General features: G+C 34.1%; 2 protein-coding genes across 2 annotated transcripts in view; one reads left to right on the top strand and one right to left on the bottom strand.

Annotated features, from left to right (window-relative positions):
- LOC111058797 (ralBP1-associated Eps domain-containing protein 1) overlaps nucleotides 1–16,777 on the bottom strand; it is a 32,174-nt gene extending 15,397 nt beyond the window's left edge. The window contains exons 1-4 of the mRNA XM_039434877.1: nucleotides 16,627–16,777; nucleotides 15,895–15,955; nucleotides 11,931–12,128; nucleotides 6,918–7,161 (exon numbers count right to left, since the gene is read on the bottom strand). Of these exons, the coding sequence (XP_039290811.1) occupies nucleotides 6,918–7,161; nucleotides 11,931–12,128; nucleotides 15,895–15,904 (452 nt within the window). The 5' untranslated portion in view covers nucleotides 15,905–15,955; nucleotides 16,627–16,777. The remainder of the gene's footprint in view (nucleotides 1–6,917; nucleotides 7,162–11,930; nucleotides 12,129–15,894; nucleotides 15,956–16,626) is intronic.
- A 29-nt stretch (nucleotides 16,778–16,806) lies between these two features.
- LOC111047479 (chromatin assembly factor 1 p55 subunit) overlaps nucleotides 16,807–26,529 on the top strand; it is a 32,483-nt gene continuing 22,760 nt past the window's right edge. Inside the window, exons 1-5 of the mRNA XM_022333239.2 lie at nucleotides 16,807–17,198; nucleotides 20,335–20,482; nucleotides 21,077–21,222; nucleotides 22,688–22,892; nucleotides 23,376–23,553. Of these exons, the coding sequence (XP_022188931.1) occupies nucleotides 17,180–17,198; nucleotides 20,335–20,482; nucleotides 21,077–21,222; nucleotides 22,688–22,892; nucleotides 23,376–23,553 (696 nt within the window). The 5' untranslated portion in view covers nucleotides 16,807–17,179. The remainder of the gene's footprint in view (nucleotides 17,199–20,334; nucleotides 20,483–21,076; nucleotides 21,223–22,687; nucleotides 22,893–23,375; nucleotides 23,554–26,529) is intronic.

Below are 26,529 nucleotides of genomic sequence, written 5' to 3'. Positions count from 1 at the left end.
ATCAACCACACTTATTATCAATAAAACATTCTCAACGATTCCAACTGCTTATGTATACAGATTGAATCTATTTTGATATGAAATAATATTTTTTAAAAGATTAAAAATTATTAAGGGCCGTTTGCACAGTCAAAGCTTAAACTGAATTCAATCAGCTGGTGGCTTAAACTAAAAATGAACCACATTATAATGAACGAGACTTGATATGCATTTAATCCAGTTTAAAATGAAATTTATTTCAAGCTGATACTGTGCAAACAGCTCTTAAGGATAGTAAATCAATTTTAGGCGATTTTCAAAGAAATTTGAGATAGTAAAACTTTTTCATTGTAGGCCTATCATTAATTATTATTTATCTATAGGTACAAAATTACTTATCATTAAACATTAAAATGATATTGGTAGAACAAAAACAGGCGAACCCTTCAATATTCCCCTCCAAATTCAAAGTATAAGTTCGAATTAAGTCACTTTTTACTTTTCATATCACAGTTTTCTGTCCACAAATATTTATTAATTTGAATAATATTTATTTATTAATGAAGACAACACTTAGAAACTTATTTTGCCTCCTTCACACAATACAATAATTTTCAATAGAAAGAAGATTAAAAATATGAATAAAAATGTAATATAAAGCTAATTATAAATAATAATAATAATAATAGCTTTATCGACATTCTTTTAGAACAAAAGCCTCTCTACTTGAGGTAATTGAGTTGAAAACAGTTTATATACAGTTTATATTAAGTTCCTTTCATAGTTTCATAATTTCGACACTATTTTGCACCACATTTTTCTATCTCTGGCCGTAGTGGTCCATGCATAGCCAACTCTTTGGTTCATTTCGTCCCTCCATCTTGTGGTTGGTCGTCCTCTTCTTCTCTTCTTTTCCCTCGGAATCCAGTCGGTGCAGATCTTGGTCCATCGGTCCTCCTGCATTCTGGCCACATGCCCTGCCCACTTCCATTTCGCGATGTGAGCCTCCTTTTGCATGTACTTCACTCTCACTCTGCTCAATACATCGCTGTTCCTCACCCTTTGACTCAGCTTGATTGCCAGGATACTGCGTAGCATTCTTGTTTGTGTCGTCTCTAGTCTCTTATCCAACTTTTCTGTCAGCGCCCACGTTTGTGACCCATATAATATTGCTGGATAGACGCATGATGACAGGGCTTTCGCTTTTAGATCATTGGAGAAGTTTCCTTTGAATATCTTTTTCAACATCCAGTATTTTTCCATCCCTTGTCAATTCTTGGTTTCACTTCTTTTTCCAATCGATTTGTGAATGACAAGGTCTGCCCCAAATATACATACTCAATGATGCCGCAACTAAGCTCCTCTCTCTCCGAATTGGTCATTATTCTTGTTTTTTGAGCATTCAGCTAGAGACCCATCATGCCACTAATTTCTACCAATTCCAGTATTTTTTCCATCCCTTGTCAATTCTTAGTTTTACTTCTTTTTCCAATCGATTTGTGAATGACAAGGTCTGCCCCAAATATACATAATCATCAACATACTCAATGATGCCGCAACTAAGCTCCTCTCTCTCCGAATTGGTCATTATTCTTGTTTTTTGAGCATGCAGCTGGAGACCCATCATGCCACTAATTTCTACCAATTTGTTCAACATCTCTTTCAACTGGTAGGCGCTCTCTGCGACAATCATTACGTCGTCGGCGAATCTTAAATTCGTGAGTTTATATCCGTTGATACTCAAACCTCTATCCTCCCACTCTAGCCTTCTAAATATGTACTCCAGGCAGCAGTTGAAGATAACCGGGGACAATGGACAAACCTGCTTTACCCCTCTCTCTATCTTGATATTCCTTCCTCTTCTCTCCAACTCAATAAATACTTCTGTATCCTTGTAGATACTCCTAATCACATTTATATAATCTTTGCTGATGCTTCCAGTGCCTCCCACATCCTGCAATGCCTCAGACTATCAAATGCCTTGTGGAAATCCACGAATCCTAAGTATACTGGTACATTGTACTCTAAGCACTTTTCAATGAGTTGATTCGCTGCTTGTAAGTGGTCTACGGTTGAGTATCCTGGTCTGAATCCTGCTTGTGAAGATGGATGATTTTCATATACTGCATTCATAATCCTATTTTTAATAATGCTAGCGAAGACTTGATAGAGTAATGGGCCTATAATTTTGTATATCAAATCTGAATTCCTTCTTGAAGAGTATAATTACTTTACTTGTTTTCCAATCCTTTGGTATCACTTTGTCTCTCAATATTCTATTGAATAGGAGTTTAAGAGGTTTTAATTGTTTTTCCAAACCCAATATTAGTAACTCGTTCGTGATACCGTCGCTTCCTGGAGATTTCTCTTTTTTCAGAACATTACTTATTTCTTCTTCTAAGATTTCGGGCTCACAGGACAGGCTGATTGTCCGTCATTTCCCATCTGTCATTGGCATTTATCATTTTGTATACCTCTTCATAAAATTTGGAAATTTCTTCTAGTATCTGCCACCTAGCCGTTGTCACTCCTTCCATGTTCAGTTTTGGGATCCATTTTTTTTATTTGTGATCAGCTGTTTATTTATTTTCTTAGTCGATCCTGTTGTTGACATAATTGCACTGACTGTTTTCTTCATATTCTTCTACCTCCTTCCTTATTTTTTTCCTTACTTCTTTTCTAAGTCGTCTATGCTCATCCTTTTGATCTTCAGTTTTATTTACAATTCTATTCAAACTTTCACGCTTTTCGATAAGTTCCCTTGTTTCAGCTGAAATCCTATTACTTCTCCTTCTTCCGTTTCTTTGTTGCTCTCCCTCTGATTTGACAGAAGCTGTATGTATGGACTGTATGAGGTTATTATATATTTCTTCTAGGCCACTATTCTCCAATATGTTTCTTCTTCTAAATGTTTTACAAAATTTTCAGCATTCATCTGATTTATTATCAATCGCTTTTGCTTTATGCGGAATCTTCTTTTGTGTAGAAGCATTTCGCTCATCAGTAACCTGTGATCCGAGTCAAACTTGAAATTTTTAACGACTTCCATTTTCCTGACTGTATCGTTGCCGTTCTCTATAATTATATAATCTATTTCATGTATGTTGCCTACTGGAGATTTCCAAGTCCACCATTCCTCAATACTTCCATGATTAAACATGTTCATTATTTTAAGATTGTTACTCATAGCGAAATCTAACATCTTCTCCCCTCTTTCATTTGTAAGCTCTTCTTCTCCGTATCTGCTACTGCTTCTGTTTCCATAACTCCTTGTAACTGCTTTTGCATTGAAATCTCCGATAATAATCAGCTTCTCTCCGGGTTTCCTAAGTGCCATTACTTCTTCTACAGACCGGTAAAACAGATCAACTTCTTCTTCTTCTTCGCTTTCTGTTGTTAGTGCATGTACTTGTATGATTATAAATTTATCATTCCCTACTTGTAAACGGATGAAGGCAACTCTATCCGAAATAGCTTTAAATTCTGTGAGTCCATCTTTCAACCTTTTGTTAATATAGAATCCCACTCCCCTATGCCCTCCTGTGGCTGCTGAATGGCATAAGATATGACCATTATTACGTTTAACTATTTCTTCATATCTCCGTCTTATTTCCGCTAGTCCAACCATGTCCCACTCAATTTCCCCCATTGCCTCCTCCAACTCAATAATCTTACCCTCGCCTAAAACTGTTCTCGCATTAAATGTGCCGATGTATAACAATTTTCTGTTACTAATATTTTTATTTCCCCTCCGTTCCTGTATGAATCCAGTCCTTCTTTCTGCCTGTTGCTGCTATGATTGCTTAGTTGAAGTTTCTTTTACTTTCTCATTCCTTCCAGTTCCAACCGATTTCTGAGACCCGTCTCCCGACTCTCCCCGCTCATCTGCCTGTTTGCCATTTATGCTCCTTTCCATGCTTATATTGAAATATTTATCCAGGCTGCTGGCTCTGACCAGTTTCTTCTCTTTATTCGCCAACTGATTTCCTTGTGTACCATTATTGTTCCCTTTTTTCTTCTGGTTCGGAGATGCCTCTTCGCTTCTAGCACTTTTTGTAGAGTTCGCCTCTTTATTCAACTCCTCTAGTGACCACCAATCATCGTTCACTTTCAGTTTATTGCCTACCATTATCACTTTCTTGCCCTCTTCTTTCAATCTTATAAGATGAGGAAATAACAGTTTCCTGATTTCCGTTATTTCTTTTGTAAAATCCTCTTTAACCTGAACATTCTTGGAGCGCTGCTCTCCTCGAAGTTTTCCTTTCCCCCTTAATACCATATTTTTTATTGTGATTGAATTCAGTGTAACAACGACTGGAGATCTTTCCTTGCTCCTATCAATTCTCCATAAGTCCCTAATATAGTTGTTATCTATTTCGGGAACCAGGAACTTCAAAACACTCATCACTTCCTCACTCATTGCAAAGAAATTCCTACCCTTAATGCCAAATATCATCAAATTGTTTTTTCTCTCTCTTTCTTCCTTCATTTTCTCAATTTTGGAATTATTCTCCTTCATCTTATTTATTTCAGATCGAATCTCTTCTACTTCATTCTCAAGATGACATTTCAACTTTAGTCTCTAAAGTGTCTAGCTTTTCCAACTTTTTCAATATCTTGTCTAATTTTTCCTCCAAAAAACAACGCTTTTATCCTCGGTAGACTTCGGTGTTCTTAATTCATATGCTACTAATCACTTTAAGTATGTTTGAATACTTCTTCTATATATTATTACTATTCCTTTTTGAATGCTCGGAACCACTTATCTACGGGCCGTAGAGATATTCCAGCATTGTTCTATTTTTGAAAATGTTTGTTTATTTTGAATACAATAATTCGGCGAAATTCTAACTGATAGGATTATTGAGGCGCTCAGAATGCCATAGAAGATAACGGTCTGATGATTATGATGCTACTATTCCGGGTGTGAGCCTCTTTAATGTCTCTCTTCCACACGAATCTTCCTATCCTTGTCTTTTACCGTTGTTGTTCCCCCTTGAATCCTGGTAAATGTTCAATTCATAGGTTTGTTGCACGTAGTTCAAAGTTCATTCTCAACCTAACAACGTCTATGAAATCTTTCCCCGGCTTCTTTTTGGCTAACCTAACATCTGTACTAGCTCACTTTCTTATGCATTTACATTACATATATCACACTCTGTATGCGAAGTTTAGATCTATTACACACACTCACAAGTCGAACTATTGGTTCTCCAATGCTCAGTTTCCTTCAAATACACTATTCACTTTCAAAAATTACTTTTCGGTAGGACGCGATCTCAACAGCACTTCTCACAGCAGACCACGGCTGCCAACTCAAGCTAATTATAAAATTTAAATAAGATGGAAAATAAAAGAAATATACAGCTATATGTAAATGAATAAACATAGAGTGACTGAATACAATTTGAAAAATGCACTATGATAAACCAGTGCACAATTTTACCTTGGGAAAATATAATAATCACTAGTATATCTAAAGGTGCGTACAGACTTTCGCTCTGTTCCGCAATCGAACGTCACTCGAGCAGATCGATTGATGATCGACCGGGGAGCAAAAGTGGAACGCGAGAAGAGCTAACATCTCCCGTAACGTTCATGATCGGAGCGATTGCGGAGCGTGCGTGGAGCGATTGCAGAGCGAGTTCGGAGCGTGTTGGAGGCGACTACTCGACTAAATCATATGAAATCCTTCGGAATTTGGAAGGGGAGAACCAGAAGATATCCAAGTCCTCCGAATAACTATTGAAAATTCATTGAGCTCTACTTGAAAGAAAGTTATAATGGCATACCGTTCTGGAGCGAGAAATATGAAATGAAAATCCAGATCGTCAAGCTGTTGATTTTAGAAAGCAGGTAGAAAGAATCAATCCTATTATTCAACAGATTGTACAGGAAAACAAGTAATTCAACATCACGTCTTACTTTCAGTGATCTAACATTGAACACAATTCTGAGGGAATTGGTTGAGTAATCACAGGGACAGAAAACTCTGTTTTTATAATAGATGCATCCAAAAATTAGTTTTGCAAACGTTCTAGAAGGTGAATCTGAACAATATGATGAGTCCATACTTAGCTTGCATACTCTAATAGAATCCTCACAATTGATTTGTTTAGGAGTAGCAGAGGTACCACATCACTGAAGGGTGAGCATGTCCTCAATATGACACCTATCTGTTGATTGGCTCTGTTAGCTATGTAATCAATATGTGAATCGAAAGAAAGGTCAGGGCTGAATACAACTTAAGGTCCCTGAACGACTCCAATGGGATACCAATTATATAAACACCTCCATGAGTGGAGGATTGCCGAGTAGAACCCATGAATATTTAGCCACATTTATTTTCAGTCCACTTGTATCACACCATCTAAGCAGTTAATTTAATATTCCTCTGAAAATCATAGCTATCACTTTTATCATTGATTTCTTTGAATATTTTTACATCATCTGCATACAGAAGGCTTGAGGATTCACTGATAGCAGATGGTAGATCATTAAAAAAATCAGAAAAATAGGAGTGGTCCGAGGTTGGAGATCTGAGGAACCTCCGATGTACAACTCAAAACATTCTGATTTGAAATTATGAATATTGACATATTTATAATATTCAAGTTAGTAAAATACAATAATTCAAATTGGATAGAGCAAACTATACAATAGTTGAAAAAGAAAAAAAGGCTATTGCCCAAAACTTGTTCAATTTCCTAATTTTGTCTCAAATTAACCAAATATTATGTAGGTTATTAGTAGGTCTATTTAAATTTCTACACCAAATCATCAATCTAGAACTACAAATTAGAATAAAACAAATTTAGATAGATTAATAATAAAACTTTCGTAAAAACATGAAACAAACTTCAAAAAATTTCACAAAATAATTCTATGAAAACACATAAATTTTAATATTGTAATAAAACGTTTGAAATGAAACTCACCAAATCTTGCTGAGCTCCTGCACTGGAAGACGGGACTTCTCGAAGAACTTCCTGGCGACCTGTCCGGGCAGCAGACTGTTGGGGTCAGGCTGCAGCGAGCAGAACTGCTTGCGGTAGTACTCCAGCTGCTCCTCGTTCATTGTCCACACCCCATCCCCCTCACACCCCTCCCCATCACCCTCACTGCTGTGTCGATCCGACGACTCCTCCTCTGTGCCCAGCAGTTGCCTGTGCTCCTCACAAACTGCAAAACCATGCATTAACTTACAATCGGTCACTTTCTAATGTGGGTTACACTTGGGCTGACCACTAACGATCGACATGTTCGTTACGGCACTAACGGCACATACACATGTTCATCATCAGCGAAAGGCTTTCAAGGCTGGCCACTAACGGTAGAACATACATGCACATACACAGTCGACTTACATTGGAAGTAACACTTGTAAGTAACACACTTATGTCATCAGCGAGACGCTACTGATGACATGAAATTGAAAACCAATAACAAGAAATAAACAAGCTAAAGGGTTCTGACAGAATAACAAAATAAACAGCCAATAACAGAAACTAAACCACTGGAAATTACAAATTATAATAATATAAAAATAATTTTTAAATTCAAATGGAGCAGCTAAGAAAAAATTGACAACAAAAATCGAAGTTACAAAATCCTAACCTCAAAAGTCATGCCCGAAGCCTTTCTCTGTGATCACAGCTGTGATGACACAACAATGTATGTCGACTGTGTGTGTATCATGCATGTTCTAGTGTTAGTGGCCAGCCTTATATCAATCAAATTATTAACTTATTATTATCAAAATAATCGATAATCGATATTTGACGAGAAATTTATGTTTCAGTTTTTCGAGGTATTTGTTAATTATTTTCAAGATTTCAACTACCGTGTGTACAAAATTCAACAGCTTGTAACTCTTATATTTTAATTGGTTCACATTATTATTGATATTGTCAAAATAAATCTTTAAAATGTACAATACCATTTAAGCTGTTTTCATCAATCCAAAATCGATAATGTTTCGCTTATATTAATTCATAATCATTACACTAGTTCAATAGTCACGTGTTTATGGTTGTAGACGTTGACAAAACGGTGTGAAATATATTATCTATATTTAGGTATTAAGAAACCTGGAACCTTTGACCGCTTGTTTCAATACAAAATCTTTCTTTCTATTGATAATGCATGTAGTTTGAAAAAAATCAAAAATCCGAAACCGACAACTGATTACAGTAAAACCTAGCCGATATACAAACATCAATAAAGTATTGAATACGAATACATGAAAATTGCTAATTTAAACAAGCCCACTAAACAAGCACTTCACAAATAGTTGAAAAAGTGATCTAAAATAGTTAAACAGATTAAATCGACGACAGAGAAAAGACTGAAGTGTTCCAACGTTGGCTATAATATAAAAATAATAATATTTTTCAAAGTGAATCTACATTAATGAGAATCATAAAACTCAAATATTGTATTACCTCGTGAAAACATACTTTGGAATTTATTTATGGTCTATTCAACAGAATATGACAATTGAAATTTCTAGTATATGTGATTTAAAAACGTTGGGAATAGAGTTATTCAGATTGTGTTACTACAAACTACTTAACAATTTCCAAGTTTCATTTAATGAGATACTCAAAATTTTTATCAATTTTTTAGAATGAAACTAAAATCTTATTAATTTTCAATGGAGCAAATAAGTTTGATTGTACATAATAACTCATTAAATTGGATGTAAGACTGACCATTTAGAATAATTCTGCTAAGCTGTCCATTCATTAATAACAATTTATTTTTTACACAACTTGAAGTAATGTATAAAACTTGAAAGTATTATTCACTCTGTGCATGCTCTAACTGAGCTTCTAATACATGGCCCAAAATCAGAAGGACACAGACTAATTGTAATAATTAAGACTGACAAATTAGTCAAGTGAAACAATTACCGAGCATTAGTCCAATCAGAGTATCCATCTTAGCGAGGCTGAATGAGAATGTGTAAGCTATACCATATAACCATGATATGAGTAAGTAGAACGAGAAATAATTTATTGTATTGCAACAATAAAAACTTGAAACGTTTTTATAAATCTATTTTTATAAACAGGAGAGTTACCTCAGGATGTTTATCCCTGGTGATTTGATTCCGCTTGAATATGATTCAAATTACACAAAATTCAAATTGTTGGTAAGAATGTTTTTGGCCTGTGATTCTTTGGCAACACCGTTTTTGTGAAACAGTTTTGGGCTGAAACTAAGTTTGATTGTATAAAAAGTTTATTAATTAATAATATTATGTATAAATTTGTGAATTTTCAATAAATATAAATATTTATTTTTAAAAAATAGCTCATGCCTCTCATCCAAGAAAACGTTTGCACAGGCTTGAAAACGAATATGCCAACAATAGATTAAATAACATGAATTTTCATTCCGTTGATGCAAAGCGAATGTATTTGTTTTTTTATCATGATAGGCCTACCTTTCAATAGAAACTAAATATATGATGTGAATTGCATCATATATGATATATGCAATATATGATTGCTAATTAAATATTTTCCAAATTATATTTTAAAGGAATAAATTATAAAATGAAGAAAAATTAGTTCACATTAAGCTAAGAAGCAGGAAATTTATTAATGACCTAGTTATTATTTTAGGCAAATTTATTAATTTGCCCAAATGTCTTTATTGATTATGTAATGTTGGAATTAGTAAACAGTAAACGATTTCTGGGTTTAGAAATCGACACTAATTTATCCTGGAATAGTCAGGTTTGTCAGGTAGTGAAAAATCTTCCCTGGGTTGTATGCTTCAAGACAAAATGCCGAATAAATGCAGTCTTCTAATTCACTCATTAATTCACTCCCATCTGGCCTATGGTCTATGCATTTACGGAGCCACGACCAAGAGCAACCTTAATAGAATTCTCATACAACAGAAAAAATTACCAAGAATAATGATGAATCTAAAAAGAATGGAATATGTGAAACTGGATTTTTCGCAGCTTGGCATTCTTACAGTTTACTGGCAATATGTATTTGATGTTTTTATGTATGTTAGGAATTACCCTGTAGAAGTTTCAAAAGTATAATTAAAGAACACATCAGAGATTGGAATAAACAAAATGGGGAATCTTACTTTGCAGAACATTTGATAATAAAAAATCACAAGTTCACAGTTGAAGAGAATGTTGAGTTTCCGCGTGTTAATAACAAATGCAGATCGAATATTCTAGAGGCTTTAGGAATAACAAGAGTAATTAAGGACAATTCCCAGTATAGTTTAAATGACCAGATTCATTTCAACCAATAAAACACTATAAATTTAGTTTTATCATAGCATTATAAGCATACATTAGTCAATAATTTTTCTATATACATATTTGTTTTATTATCTTTTACTTGTTTTCTTGGTTCTTATTTTGTACCGTACTGAAAGGAAATTTTGTTATCATGGCGAGTCTGTTGCTTAAACCGCCATTTTGTGAAGTTTTTGTTATACAGTTAAGTGGGAGGAGACTGTCTAGCTGGGCCAATGAAAGGCGTTCATGCCCTTGACCAATAGCAGTACTCGCCTACTAGCATAAATTCTGCTGCTCTTGTATTAAGTTTTAGTTTATCAGAGATTGTCAATGGTGTAACAACCGAAACCGGTCTTTAAAACTATCAATAAATCTGTGGTTTTTGACAATTTTTCAGTCTTTTTATTTAATACTGTAGAAGAACTACGGAATGAGAGTCATGGCTACTATACTAGATTTGAGAGGATAACGGAAAGACACAGGATAGACTTTTTCAAGAAAAAGACGCACTACATAAGGGAATACTTCACAATGCTACCTTTAGAATTACAGATTTACAGGCAATAGAGAACATCAAAAAATTAAGTGAAAAACTCGAGAAGTATTTAATATCTCTGTACTCTTTACTAGAGTTTACAGGTCTCACTATAGGTTTATGATTGTTGTTTATAACTTTTTGCTATTTCAATAGGAGGTTTAAGACTTTTTTCTACTACGTTTTATGTTATGTTTGTTTTTATTATTTGAGGCTGTTCCTGCACATGATTATCAATAAAGATTTTTTTCTAATTCAATATTAATGATTTCAGCTTCAATAATTCTGTATTGAATGCAGGCGACACAACTTTGTTACACTCTGATGTTGAATTGACAAAAGTGGTGTTAAAATAAAATTAATAGGTTACAAGAATCAAAACTGTGGTTTGATGCTAACATGTTGATGATGATGTTGACATCAGATAACAATAATGATGTTGACATCATTATAATACTAATTTGGAGTTTACTATTTGTTGTAATTTGAATTAATTTGTAATTTCATAGTACAACATGAGGAGACGTTTAATACTTGAAGAGTCCTCTCATCATTCAAATCATGTAAGACAATTCTTGAAAGTTTATTGCTATGCTTAGCAATAATGTATACAATTTATAACAATTTCTTATACGAAAGCCAAGTGACAGATGAAGTAGCAACAAGAATATTTTTTGATAAATTTGACCACTGACAAGCGTTTTAAAAAGCCTACACGACCCAGAATATTCTCCGATTGGCTAATTCTTAGCCAAACATAGGGCATTATGGATGAAGTGATGGCTTGTTGGAACGCTCGTCTGTGGCCAGCTTAAAGGAACAAAACAGCAAGATCTTATTCTCATTCAACTTATTGGAGAACCTCTTCTTAGTGCAGTTTGCACATGGCCAGTTTAAACGAAATTTCATTCTTAACTGGATTAAATCCATATCAAGTCTCGTTTGTTATGATATGGGCCATGTTGAGTTTAAGCTGATTCAAGTCGGTTCAAGCTTTTACTATGCAAACGGCCTTTGATCCCCAAGTAGATCTCTTTAGCATCATGTGGCCTCCTGCTCTGAGCCTCCTGACCAATGATGTTGGAGTCATATGCAAGAAGCAAGCTATACTATCTATTGATAGGAAAATAATGGCCTTACCTAACCCCTGCCAATGTGACGACCAATTTCTTTCATGGCCGCCTACACTGTTGGTGGGCGTGGGGGAATCGCTGGCTGTACTCGATGCTTCCGGGGAGGCGGTAGTTGCCTCGCTCGAGGTCATCGGCAGACCGTTCGTCTGCATTGCCCCGATTATCATTGTTTTTGGAATAGTGTCTGTCATGTTGGCTAACTCATCTGCAATCATATGCGATATGTTATATATACATAAATATATATATATATATCTATATATATATATATATATATATATATATATATTTATACATTTGTGTATATATATAGGAAGTTTTTGCGCTATAAAAATTATTTCGTACCCTGGAAAAAAATCGAGAAAAATGTGTCTGAAGTTTTCAAAAAAACTTCAAAAATCACTCTTTTTCAACTTTGACCGCTAAAAAATACTACTCAATAATCGACTTTGGCATGTTTTATACCTCAAATCAATGTAAAATGTTGTCCTCTTTCTCTACGATGTCCTTAAAATTCACTTAAGACCAATGGTTCTTGAGATATTGACTGGAAGTACGCCTACTTGAAAAATATCGAAAAATCGATATATCTCGAAAACGAAGGTCGATAGGAGAAAATTTTACTGAACATTTTTTGTTGCAAATTGCATGTAGAATCTATGGTAGCCGGGGTTCACACCTTATCTGGGACTAATATATATATATATACAGGGTGATTCACGAGGATATGCGGTAACTTTGAGAGCTCATTCTATATGTAAAAATAATGAAAAAAACTTATATAAACATAGGTCCGGAAATGTTTCGTTAGCGAGTTATACAGGGTTAAAGATTTCGCCTGGATTTCAGTTCCGCTGAGTAAATGAAGACTCTCTGAAATTCTGGAAAGTTAAATTTAGGGGCAAATGCCATTGTTTCTTATGGTTTTTTACCTGAAAAATTGATTAGAACAGGTCCCAGAACTGTAAGATGAGTAGTTTTTGAGTAATCCAGTGTAAAATGCAAAAACATTGAGTAAAAAAACACAATTTTTACATTTGGCCAGCAATCGCTTTGTTATTTTACCAATAAACTGATCAAATTTCAGAACAAAACTTGTAGAAAATTTAATTCTAAACAAAACGGTATGATTAAAGTATACAGAAAGTGAACAGATAATCGATTAAAGGAAGTTTTATTGAAAACAGAACAACACACGTTTTTCATTTGGCCGACAATAACTCTGTTGATTTCTTATTAAAGATCTGTAAAAAGTTAATGATTTTTACTTAAATTTAACACCTTAATTTTTTTACTAAAATTTCAAAATAAAATAATATTAAAACACAGTTTTAAAATAAAGAAATAAACATAAACAACAAACATAAATAAAAAAAAAATACACATGTTGAGCGGATAATTTGTTTTTCATAAGTTGGCACTACAATAACAGCTGATCAACAATGATGTGATTTGAAATGTAGAATTTTAATTCCTTGAGAGGTAACAACTGAGTTTTAGTCCACGTGTGTATTGTTCTGTTCGTCGTATTGAATTTTAGTCCGTGTTAGCATTGTTTTGTCCATAGTAATTATTAAATTGTTGGAGTAGTAATGCCATACTTATTTTCAACTGAAGAATACGCCGATATGGTGTTTATTTACGGTGTATGTGAAGGCAATGCTACAATCGCTGTGGAAGAATACAGACAACGTTACCCTTATCGTAGAATTCCAAATGCTAGAACCATTATTTCTACATTTCGTACGTTACGGGAAACAGGATCACTTCCAAGCGTAAAGATCCAGTCTGACCGCCCTCGCCAACATGATGTTAATGTAGAAGAAAACATTATTGCTGCTGTTGAACGTAGTCCAGGTATTAGTACAAGACGTATTTCAAAGCGGTTTAGGGTTTCGCAAAGTAAAGTTTGGAGAACACTTAATAAGAACAACCTTTATCCCTACCATAAACAAAAAGTACAGCATTTACAACCAGGAGACAATGAACATCGCTTGGAGTACTGCAATTGGTTAGTCAATCATCGTCAACTCTTCAAGTACATTTTATTTACCGATGAGTCACAGTTCACTCGTGATGGTATCAACAATTTACGAAACCAACATTCATGGGCAGAAGAGAACCCTCATGCAACAATTGAACGTAACTTTCAATACCGTTTTAACATTAATGTATGGTGTGGTGTTATTGATGATAAGCTAATTGGACCGTTTATTTTTCTAGAGCGCTTAACAGGTCAGGCGTACTTACAGTTTCTTCAAGAAGAATTACCGACATTGCTGGAAGATGTTCCTCTTGCAACGCGACGCAAGATGTACTTCCAGCATGATGGCGCACCGCCACATTTTTCAAATGATGTTTCCACCTATCTAAATCATCAGTTCCCAAATAAATGGATCGGTCGTGGTGGTCCTATACACTGGCCACCAAGGTCACCAGATCATACGCCATTGGACTTCTGCATATGGGGATGGATGAAAGATCATGTTTACGAGGTCAAAGTAAATTCCCGTGAGGCGTTACTTGATCGAATTAATGAAGCCTTTGTGCAGTTAAAGGAGAGCCCCGTAGAACTACGAAAAGCAACAAGAGCAATTCTTAAACGAGCAGAAAGATGCATTGAAGTTAATGGCAACATTTTTGAGCATTTACTGTAATTTTATTGCATAACTTTACATTACAGTTTTCAATAAAACTTCCTTTAATCGATTATCTGTTCACTTTCTGTATACTTTAATCATACCGTTTTGTTTAGAATTAAATTTTCTACAAGTTTTGTTCTGAAATTTGATCAGTTTATTGGTAAAATAACAAAGCGATTGCTGGCCAAATGTAAAAATTGTGTTTTTTTACTCAATGTTTTTGCATTTTACACTGGATTACTCAAAAACTACTCATCTTACAGTTCTGGGACCTGTTCTAATCAATTTTTCAGGTAAAAAACCATAAGAAACAATGGCATTTGCCCCTAAATTTAACTTTCCAGAATTTCAGAGAGTCTTCATTTACTCAGCGGAACTGAAATCCAGGCGAAATCTTTAACCCTGTATAACTCGCTAACGAAACATTTCCGGACCTATGTTTATATAAGTTTTTTTCATTATTTTTACATATTGAATGAGCTCTCAAAGTTACCGCATATCCTTGTGAATCACCCTGTATATAACAACGATCCCACAATGGGTAATGGATGGATCGGAAGGTATTACAGGAGAGAGTACAAGTGTAAGATAGCATAATTGAGGGATTAACATTAGAAGGATCATAATAAGGTAGAAGAAACAACAATAAAAAGAAAAAAACGTTAAGAAATACGTAACAAAAATGAAGAAAAGGTGGAGAATCTAGTAGTATAACTAAGCTCCTCGATATGAAACAAATCCTCTCATATACCCAAAGAAATGAGGTCCAAAAGTATTTAGAATTTGAGTTTGAAAAAATTAAAAAGATAACTTGAACGTATCTTACTGACAAAAAATAAGAATCCTTAATAAGCTTTTACAATGTCGTTTCAAAAATTGATATAGGCTGAATAAAAGTACCATAAGTTACAAAAATACACCCTCAATAGAATTCCTCATCACGTAGATCCCGTTGTACTGAAAAATTTTTGGCTTAGACTCAAATATTTGGCTTGTTTTCTTGGTTTTTATTTTGTACTGAAAGTAAATTTTGTTATTATTGCGATTCTGTTGCTTAAGCCGCCATTTTGTCACACCGTTGAGTGGGAGGAGTCTGTCTAGCTGGGCCAATGAAAGGCGTTCATGCCCTAGACCAATAGCAGTACTCGCCTACTAGTATAAATTCTGCTGCTTAGTTTTAGTTTATCAGAGATTGACAAAGGTGTAATAACCGAAACCGGTCTTTCTAAGTATCAATAAATTTGTGGTTTTTGACAATTTCTTAGTCCTTTTCATTCAGAATGTTTTGTAACTTGGAAGTCTTCAAATACTATACAATAGATTACTTACATGAACTCATATAATCCCAAATCAGTGCATTGGTTTTCAGGATGTCCAATCACGGAAGCATCTGAAATCAGAGATGAAGTTGATTTGAATAAAAATTCTTAGTAATAGAAGTTGAAAATGTGTTTATCTTAAGTGTTTTATAAGGCCTATATAGTCCTACTAGTTGTCAAAAATTAACACTTTACAAAAAAACTAGTGAACAATTATTGTTTAAAATTACTAATTTTTCTACAATTTTTGTTAACTTGTGGTATGCAAATAGGCAACAGTTTACTGTAAAAGTAGCTTAGCCTACAGGAAAAAGGATAGTAAACACCTGAAGCTACTAACTTACTGGATGATTTAATATGAGCTGCTTTCCTACTTTTTTATAAATTGGTAGGTATCAAGTAATCAATTTAGATAAATACCCCGCATAAAACTGAAATCGATGACGACATATCGGTAGTTGAATTGCCGTATTGAACTATGTTTACAAACTTTAGTATGCCACTAAAATAATAAGAACACTTTAATCAAAATACGTTCAAGCATTGACACTAATTATTTGCAAATAACATGACTTCAAAACTCAATAACTAGAATAATGTTAAAATAATTAATTAGTGAAAAGGTTATGTTGTATTTTCTAGGTTTACATATCAAAATAGGTTAATGAACTGATTTTATAAACAAACATAATCTTGCAAAGTATTTCATATCTGAAAGTATCTTTTAATTATAAAACATTACCTTTTATTAACAAAAACACTAATAAAATGATTTAAAAATACAATTAAATACATAGAATTCCATTAAAAAATCTGAGATTAGCTTCGGACAGAAATTTAATAAAATTTCCGACTTTCCCAGCCAAGGAGGCAAGGACCCAGAGCAGAAAGCACAGAGCACTAGAAACTAGAGAACTACTTTGAGCAGAGAGCTCCCATCTGTCAGATCTTTAGATGTACGATCAGCAGTTATTTTCTCTACTATCATGAGAAAAAATGAATATTGATAATATGTTAATCCAACCTATGTCAATTATAAACTCTTTTGATTCGAAAATAACTATTTTACATGCTGAAATTGATTAAAAAAGTAATGAGGTTGGCAGAATTGCTATTAAACGCGCTAAGCCAGCGTCCGGTTTTCTCTATTCCGCCATCTCAATGGACGCGTTTAAACAATAATTCCTATTTTCCGTTTCGAAAACTATAGCTTTCTACATTTCGGCTATTAATCATCAGTGTTGTGTTATATCTGTGTCTTAAAATTTGGATATTCAAATTAAATATTTAATACCATGGGAGACAAAGATGGAGGTAAATACATTGTACTATAAATTCGTTGGCTTGTGTAGCCTATGATTCTCTTTCATTTATGAATTTAAACACTGAATTGCAATAACTTTACATACATCATAATAATGATCAAAAGTTTTAAACTTTCTTATTCCTGTAAAGTTAAAGTCTGATACCGTTAAACATTGTGTATTGATCTTTAAATTGAATGTTAGATTCATTTGATTGCTGTTTATGAAAATGCAAATGTTTGGGGTTAGCTTTTTCGTTTTATGTGAATCTAACAACTTCTCTAAACAACTAAAATCAAACATCCAATTTTAAATGTTGAAATTTATGAGTTTTCATGTAGGAATTGACTACGCATTTAATTTTCGTATGACATGATTAGATTTAGATCAAACTATTCTAAATACAAAAAGGCTATGTTTTTTGTTTTAACTTACCCAAGCTATCCATTTCAAAATTCCCATTGTACATTTTCAAATTTTTTGCAAGCAATATGTCTTGTTAATACCAAACTCCTCCACTATCGAATTATTTATTTATGTTATAAATTTACATAAATTATATTCAATATGATTCGATTCGATTATATTTAGGCCTAATATAAGCTAATTTGAACATGTCAATTTCAACACTGTTGATTATATTCCATGCAGCTTTACAAGAATTTGTGTCCTGTCTTATCACATTTTTATTGCAGCATCTCTTAGCCCTCATCACCACCTGTTGATAGATCCTCTTGAGCCTAAGATAGACAGAGTAATAGTTATGCTTACTTCACCGGCATCAGCTATCTTGTAGACGTTGTTGGCAACCAACACCAGCATCCTGATGTTGCTTAGATCAGCCGTGTACCACTGCTTGGCATCAACTGATGAAGGCTTAACACTTGGAAATCCAGAAGATCTCTTCAGTTTGGAAGGGAAGAAGATGCTGAACTGCAAGTTGAAGACATTGAAAAACTCATCAAAAGCAGATTTTGGATTGTCAAAAGTATCCAAATATTCTCAGTTGATCCTTTGTAATGCAGAGGCAAAGAGTGGGAGACTTTCAGAGTTAATTCTCCTGTATGTGGCTTATCAGCCCATGCTGGTTCCAGTACAGTATTTCTAACTGTCCACGACATTCATAACTAGGGCCTGATGGTCAGCCACCACAGGCTCAACAACATCAATACTGTAGTGTTAGGAGCTCAGATTAGTGGCAACAGTGTCAAGGCAAGCCTCACCCCTTGTAGGTTTCCAGTTTACGATGAAGAGATTGAAACTCTTTAAAAGAGTGGTAAACTGGTTTACTGTTGGGCTCTGTACCTACAAGTGTATATCGAAATCACCACCCATAATGATGTGTTGACACTGCAGGGTATTAAGGTACATTAATATGACACATAACTTACCTATAATAATTGCATAATTGAATAATTATTTTTTAGCCAATTTACTGGTGATCAAAACCCTGTCAAGCTGCTGGGTTTCGTTCTGGACAATAAACTCAACTGGGCCAGCCATATTCAGCATGTGACCACAAGACTGTCCAGAATTTGTTTTCTGCTGCTGAAGCAGAGGGGTCATGTGACTGAGGCCTATTTAGTCATGGTGTATCATGCGCTCTTCCACTGTCACGTTACCTATGGCCTACTCATGTGGGGTCATTCAGCAAAGGTTGTGGACATACTGAAGCTGCAAAAACGGGCTGCCCGAATCATCACCGCAAGCGATTATCACGCACACTGCAAGCCCCTTTTTGTTAGACTTGGTATTCTAACAGTGATCTGCCACTTCCTACTTCTCTGTCTAATGTATGTCAAGAAGAACCAGCAGTACATGTTGACTCGGACTGATGTGCATGAACATAACACCAGACATCGAGAGCTGATTGATATTCCCAGAGTACGCCTTCAGAGATCACAGGTGTGCTTCAGGAGTTCGGCATTGCGATACTTCAATAGGCTGCCTACAGGAGTAAAACAGTTAAATTTAAGAGCGTTTGAGAGAGTTGTATCCAAGCACTTGAAAAGCAAGGCGTACTATAGTGTTAGTGAATATATGAGTGATGATTTGTCGGAAATGCTGTCTTGCTAAACATGCCTTATGTATGTTTTTGTTTTTTGTGTATTGTATTTTATGTTTTTGACGCCATCGATCCCATATTCTGGGTAAAGGATGCAGATTTAGGTATAAAGGTACAATCTAAGCAGGGGGATACTGTCAGATGCTGACATCCATACCGTTTTTTCTCTCTCATAGTAGCAATCTACGTTGTTAGACTGATAAGTTCTATGAAGACAGATACTAATAAGGCTACACAAATTTATTTTTATTGCATTGTTTCAAATGACAGCCAATGGTCTTCTCGTAGAAATCGAATAATATTAGGGCTGACTGTTCAAACAAATTTTGAAAACGATTAATGCACCCAACTAAGAGATATTAAAAAAGTTACATAGTTTCAAGGTACCTAAATTACCATCAACTTTGGAGTGATAATACATTATATTAATCATCCGTGTTGTGTTTTATTAGTGTTTTCAAATTTGGTTATTCAAATTAAATATTTAATACCATGGGAGACAAAGATGATACATTGTAAGATTTGTTGGCTTTTGTAACCTATGATTTTCTTTTATATGAATTTTATGAACAAAATACTAAAAAATACAGTATTCATCTTTATTGGAACAATATTAGAAACACATTTCAGCTGATAGTATTGTCTAGATTAGTTGGCAAGTAGAAATTATTGACTAGGAAAAATAGCATGCGGACAAATTCCGTATAGGTCTCACTGGGTTTTTATTTGATGTTGTACCCAAATTTCAATGTTGTACCTAACACATAATCATCATCTTTGGAGAAGTAGTACAGTATTTATCTTTATTAAAACAATATGAGAAACACATTCAAGTTGATAATATTTGGATTGCTTTGTTTTTAGAAACTATTGGCAAAGGAAATTCCAAGTATTGAGACATATTTTTTTAACAGGTCTTATTGAATTTTTACTTGTTGTAATTCAATGCTGCTTGAAACAAACGAACCAAGAAACTACACTAAAAAAAGAAAACCATTCGAAGAAATGTGTACAACCATATTATGTAATTTACATTTGTTCTACTAAAAATTCATGAAACTGTTTTTAATTTTTTTGTCAGAAACTTTTGATGACGCCGTTGAGGAACGCGTAATCAACGAGGAGTATAAAATATGGAAAAAGAACACACCGTTTTTGTACGACTTGGTGATGACTCACGCTCTTGAATGGCCATCATTAACTGCTCAATGGCTGCCTGATGTTACTCGGTAATAATTCAACATTTTAACTCCAATAAGTCACAGATCATTACAAAAGTTATTCTATTAATTGAAGATTATTCTAAATTTAGCAACTTTGTTTTCTTCTGAAATTATACTTAACTATGCGGAACAAAATTGAAAAAGTCCTATTTTGACATCACTAGCAATATAAAAAGTATTTGAACGCTAGTGGGAGTTGCAAAAAGTCCAAATAATTTTAAAAACTATAAATAGCTATTCCTTCTATTCGGTTGTTATACATTCCTTCATTGAATTCGTTTATCAAAGCACAGAGAAGCAATTTTATGGAGCTTTATAGGCTCCTGGCAACATATTCACTCTAGAAACAATTATTGAAATTGAGTTTTTCTACACAGAATATGTTTTGTCTGTCAATGTTAATAGCGTCTTGAAAATAATTATATGTTCCTGAATACTATATGCTGCTTATAAATCTCATATTTTACTGTATTATAATTTATTTTTAATGTGATAAATCTATTTATTATAGTAACTCAGAATTTTCGTAGTTTGTGTTATTGTAAAAAAAACTAGAGTATCATCTTGCTACTTGGATTTTCATCTAAATATTTATTGCAGGCCTGAAGGAAAAGACTATTCAGTGCACAGACTGATTCTGGGAACTCACACTTCTGATGAGCAGAATCATCTGCTGATCGCCAGTGTTCAATTGCCAAATGAGGATGCACAGTTCGATGCTTCTCATTATGACAATGAAAAAGGAGGTCTGTAATATTTATATCTTATTTCGATACACTCTTGATAAAGCCAAGTAGATGCTTACTACTTATTTGTCAACATTTGAGAAGATAACGATTGCTATTTCATAAATAAATGTTAGTTTTATGGGAGGTTGACCGACCTTCTATCTTCTATGTGACGTCAGATATTGACGTCATTATATTATATTTGTCGATATATCTTGTCATTTATTCATTATATACTTTTTGAAAATACCATTCATCCGTACAAAAACACACAATCGATCTTGCTCTGTTTAGATTCAAGGATTTGTTGCATAAATGACAAGCGCGGTCGACCTACGTACTAGGTCGAGCTCTGAAACCTGCCTAAAACGTCTATCCTCTGGTTCCTCACAGTGCTGGTGCAATAAAATGGCTTCTTCAGTATATCAAATGGGAAATTTGATATGCTATAAAATCAGGTTACTGGTGAAATCAGGATATTTTCGTCAATGGACGTAGGTCATTTCCCCAAACTTGAGACATGACTTGAAGGGCAGCTCTTCCAAACTTATGAGGAGCTCAAAAACATCATCTTAGCCCACTCCAACTCATTTGGTGGCAACATTTATGAACAGGGCTCTGGTAGGCTGGTCCATTGTTATAACAAATGCCTCGATCTTCACGACGTTTATGTTGAAGAATAATGTAACTTTGAGTAATGAAGTTATTCAATCAATTATCCATTATTGTCATAAAACACAAGTTGTTTTAATAAACGTCATAGAAAGAAAGAAATGATACTTTGAACAGTCAAAGTAATCAATACAACAATATTGAAAAATAATAAATAGTAATTATTAGCACAACATGGAATCAACTTGCTAAATATACTATAGGTAGGCGTAGACCATATTGGTATTTGTAAAGAGTAAGTCACAACACAGCTGTTAAACGAAAGAAAACTAAAACTTTTCGAAAAATTATCTTGCTGTATAAAGGCATTCCTCTGTAAGTAAGTCTTTTATGAGAGTTTTGAATTGTGAGATACTCACTTTGTCTCATTCACAGTCAAGCTCATTACTCAAATGGTCTTCTTCTGTTGTCTGAAAATAGTTGTGGAGCAATTGCCCCAAAGCTGGATTCCATAGGCTAAATAGCTATAGACATGAACATTGAAACTTCGTGATTCACAATATGAGTCAGTCTAAACAGGACACATTAATCATCACTAAGTTTACCAGCTGTATAAGCAATGTGCTTTTTCCAATTTGCATTTGAGTCAAGCTTGATACCCAGGCATTTTAAGGAGTCTGTGCCAGTGGTTCTAGTGTTGAAACTGAACTGTAGATTACAGGTTTTCAGGAGGTTTAGACACAAATTGTTTTTAAAGCTCACCAATCTTTTTATGAGATCTTTATTAAGCTCATATTCTTTTATATTCATTCGTCTTTGATGTATGACCAATCGGAGATTGAAAAAATGAGTCACGATTATTATGTTTCAGAATTTGGTGGCTTTGGATCAGTGAGCGGAAAAATTGAGATCGAAATAAAAATCAACCATGAAGGAGAAGTGAATCGTGCTCGGTACATGCCCCAAAACCCATGCGTCATTGCAACCAAGACGCCCTCCAGCGATGTGCTTGTCTTTGACTACACCAAACATCCTTCAAAACCAGACCCAAATGGAGAATGCCATCCAGATTTGAGGTACAGTTGCAATTCTTATCAATTTATATTATGATTTTTCTTATGGAAATCTAATATGAAGAATCGAAAATGCTCATCATCCCCTCTTTGTAGTCAATTTTGAATACCTATTTGGATTGATTGCAATAACGTACTGTAATTGAAAAAAAAACATTATTGTGGCTTCTCAGATGTGTAGTCAATTCACCCCAATATGTGAATTTGTTCTAGCATTGTCGCTAGAATTCCTTCTTTTTTTATCCTCATCACTCATGCCATCAGCTACAAATGACTAAAATTGCATGTCTTGAACTATTTTATTTACTGATCAGGGCATTGATTCTCGTTATTTGAAAAAATATCCTCAATAAATAAAATCCTAATATGCAAATAAATAGATTAATTACAACATATAATTGAGACTATAGTAACCATTGTAGGCTCTAATTTGTTTCAGAATTCGGTGTCTCTTTTTATTAAATTTAATTAAGTATTTGTTTTCAGATTGAGAGGGCACCAGAAAGAAGGATACGGTCTATCGTGGAATCCAAATCTGAACGGCTACCTTCTGAGTGCATCCGATGACCACACCATCTGCTTATGGGATATCAATGCCACTCCCAAGGAGAACAGAATCATTGATGCTAAAACTATCTTCACAGGTCACACTGCCGTGGTTGAGGTAATTCACATTATCTATTTCAAATTAGACAGACATTTTCTTCATGTCCATATTCCTGCTTGGCGAAGGAATAATTGTTTATTGCCGTTTAGATAAGTAGGCTACATGAGTTAGATAAATGTTCTTATTTTGTGAAACTATGATAACAGGTGGCCTGCTAATATTTAATTTCATAAATTATTCATCAATTTCCATAAAATTTTACATCTACAGTTGTAAAACAAATCACAAGACAGTTAATGAAAATTATATGGCTATAATTAATGATATATCAATATTCATAATTAAAGAGAAGCTCGAACCATCTTATATGAGAGAACTAAAATTTAGAGAACCGTGAACAAGTAGCACTATTACCCATTCCCAATTGGACCGTGTGAATTGATCAAATTCAGTGTTCACATCACCAAGTAATATTTACCATACTTTTTCGAATCTTTTCCACTTGCAACAAATGCTGCAGTCTCTAGTTAAAACTAATCTTTCCTCTATCTGTCTATCTGATCTAATCTGCTCACCATTGAAACTATTCTCTGATGTTTATGTACCAAGTGAACATAGTTAAATATTGTCAAATCTATAGGCTACGGCATTCTATTCATTCATCTCTCAAATTATTTTAAAAGTAATAGTTTTGCATCTCACCATAATTATTGGCCTTTGTGTTATTATAAAAATTCAATTCCTGATTTTGATAAGTGACATTAATAAAAACAACTGGCTTAAAACCCCGATTAGTTTTGTTCTATTGACTCATCACATTATTTATCTGAGTAGAGTGTGCGGTAGAAGTCGGCCTTATTGAATTATGTCCAAATGAGTGAGATCCTTGTAATTTTTTGAAAAATATGCGCCCTTATTTAATTATGGACAATAAATAACGTTATATTATGCCGTTGGAAAGAGAACTCAATTCTTTTGTGAAATTGCTTTTTACATTTTCAATTCTTGAAGTAATTCAATAATTAAAGTAAAAATAAACTACTTCAAGTTTGAACATTTAGGGCCGGTTTCCGAGCTCGGGATTTAGCTAAGCTCTAGACTTTAACTGACTTTAAACTCTGGAGTCAGAAAATTGGCTTTCCGAGTCAGAGCGTGAACGTAGTTGAGGACTTAGACTCTGGAGTTTAGAGACCACGTTAGACCCTGGAGCTTATAATTTCGCTTTCTGAGTGAAGGGCTTATAAGTCCAGGACTTGAATTAGATTCTCGCCTCTTTCCGAGTCGAGGATTTATTAAAAATCGTTAAGTCCAGAACTTGAAACAGCGTAATTTTAAACCCTCGACTGGGGTAGGGTTTAAATTTAAATTCTAGACTTAACTGAGCAAACACAATAAATTCAGTTAAGCCTATTGTTTTGGAACAGATGAAAAGCCAAATAGATGTCATGGAATACCTAAATTATTTGGATTAATTCATCTAAATTCATAATTTATAGTTTGCAAGTTCATTTTGCAATAAAATTGTATCAGAATTATGCGTAAAAAACTAACCTTATTTCACGAATGTGACATAACCTAAAAATGGTCAAGAAAAATAATACAAGGATTGGCTTGGAATTTATATTCCAATCTGAATGTTATTAATCAATGTCATAAATAAATTAAATAAATAATAAATTATTATTCCAGTTTTTTTTTTTTCAAAACAAATACGTTTTCAAACTCAATAGCCTAATGAAATTTTTATTCCAAAATCACTGGTTAGGATCAACGATCAATAATAGCATAAAGTAAAATAATTTTTTTTATTCATCTTTCAAAAGGTTAGGTTTCGCTTTGAATAAGCCTACAAAGAAATCGAAACTTATTTTCACAAAATAGTTTGGAGAGCATGATCATTTGAATTATCCCACTGCAATCAGCTGTTTTCGTTTTGCTATAATGCCAACAATATAACAGCAAAATATTGTGAATTTCCCTCATATTTACTACATTAAAGTCCTGGACTCAAATAAGTCGAGAACTTTATAGACCCCGGAGTTTAGAAGATAAAATCGTGACTCAGAAAGTCGATTTAGACCCGAGCGCTTATTTCAGTCCTGGACTCTGTAAGTCCAGAACTTGTAGATCCCGAGCTCGGAAACCGCCCCTTAAAAACTATTTTTGGAACGAATATGTAAATTTGAGAAAGCAATTTATTGGCCTGCTACATTATTAAATATTTCATCCAATTAACATTTTTCAAGAAAACCCAAGTATAGGTACGTTTTTGTTTGTGCGAAAACTTCCGACGTCGACCGCGACCGGGCCGGCCTTAATTTCAAGATGGCTGAAAATCCGTGATCGACTGCGGATGAAGCGTTTTTTCTTTGCACGACAAGGTCGCTATTTTAAAAGTCACACTGGGCAAAGTTAGTTTATCTCCCATTATATTGATTATAGATGTTTTCAATTGAATAAGTACCACAAACGCATGAAAATCGTTGTTATATATTATAATATTATGATATACTATGTAGTTATTGATGATGAATATGGATTTTATCACAGCTCTTTCTAGTAAAAAAAGAACATAATGTACCACAATATTCCATTTCACAGTTCGTCTTGACAAAAATCTCCAATTGTAACTCATTTGAGAAAATAATTCATTAAATACGATAAAAATTTCTATTAGTTACAATTTTTTTTCATTATTTCAATGGTCTCAATACATTTTATTTATCTTTACAATCCTGATCATATAATAATATATTAAACTTTGTTATTTCAATTTGGGTTTATTGGTCTTCGTTACTGTTGCCTGCTGGTTCTTCTACAATATATTTGAGGTTAGAATTCACTGCGTATGGCTGAGAGACTGCTTCTCGAGGAGCGCTGCCGCAATCGAACGCGTGCAATGTTTGGTTAGCAGTAAAAAATTTGCATAATCCATAACGCTCCTATGATTTAACACAGAAGCAGTCGGCCATTTTGTTCGAGCCCGGTTCGGGCTACAAATAATGGTCCAAAATAGCGACCGGGTCGGTCGCG

The sequence above is a fragment of the Nilaparvata lugens genome, chromosome 1, assembly GCF_014356525.2.
Source record: "Nilaparvata lugens isolate BPH chromosome 1, ASM1435652v1, whole genome shotgun sequence".
Taxonomy (NCBI): Eukaryota; Metazoa; Arthropoda; class Insecta; order Hemiptera; family Delphacidae; genus Nilaparvata; species Nilaparvata lugens.
Note: the sequence above shows the minus strand (reverse complement) of the source record. Positions and strands in the feature narration are given on the sequence as shown.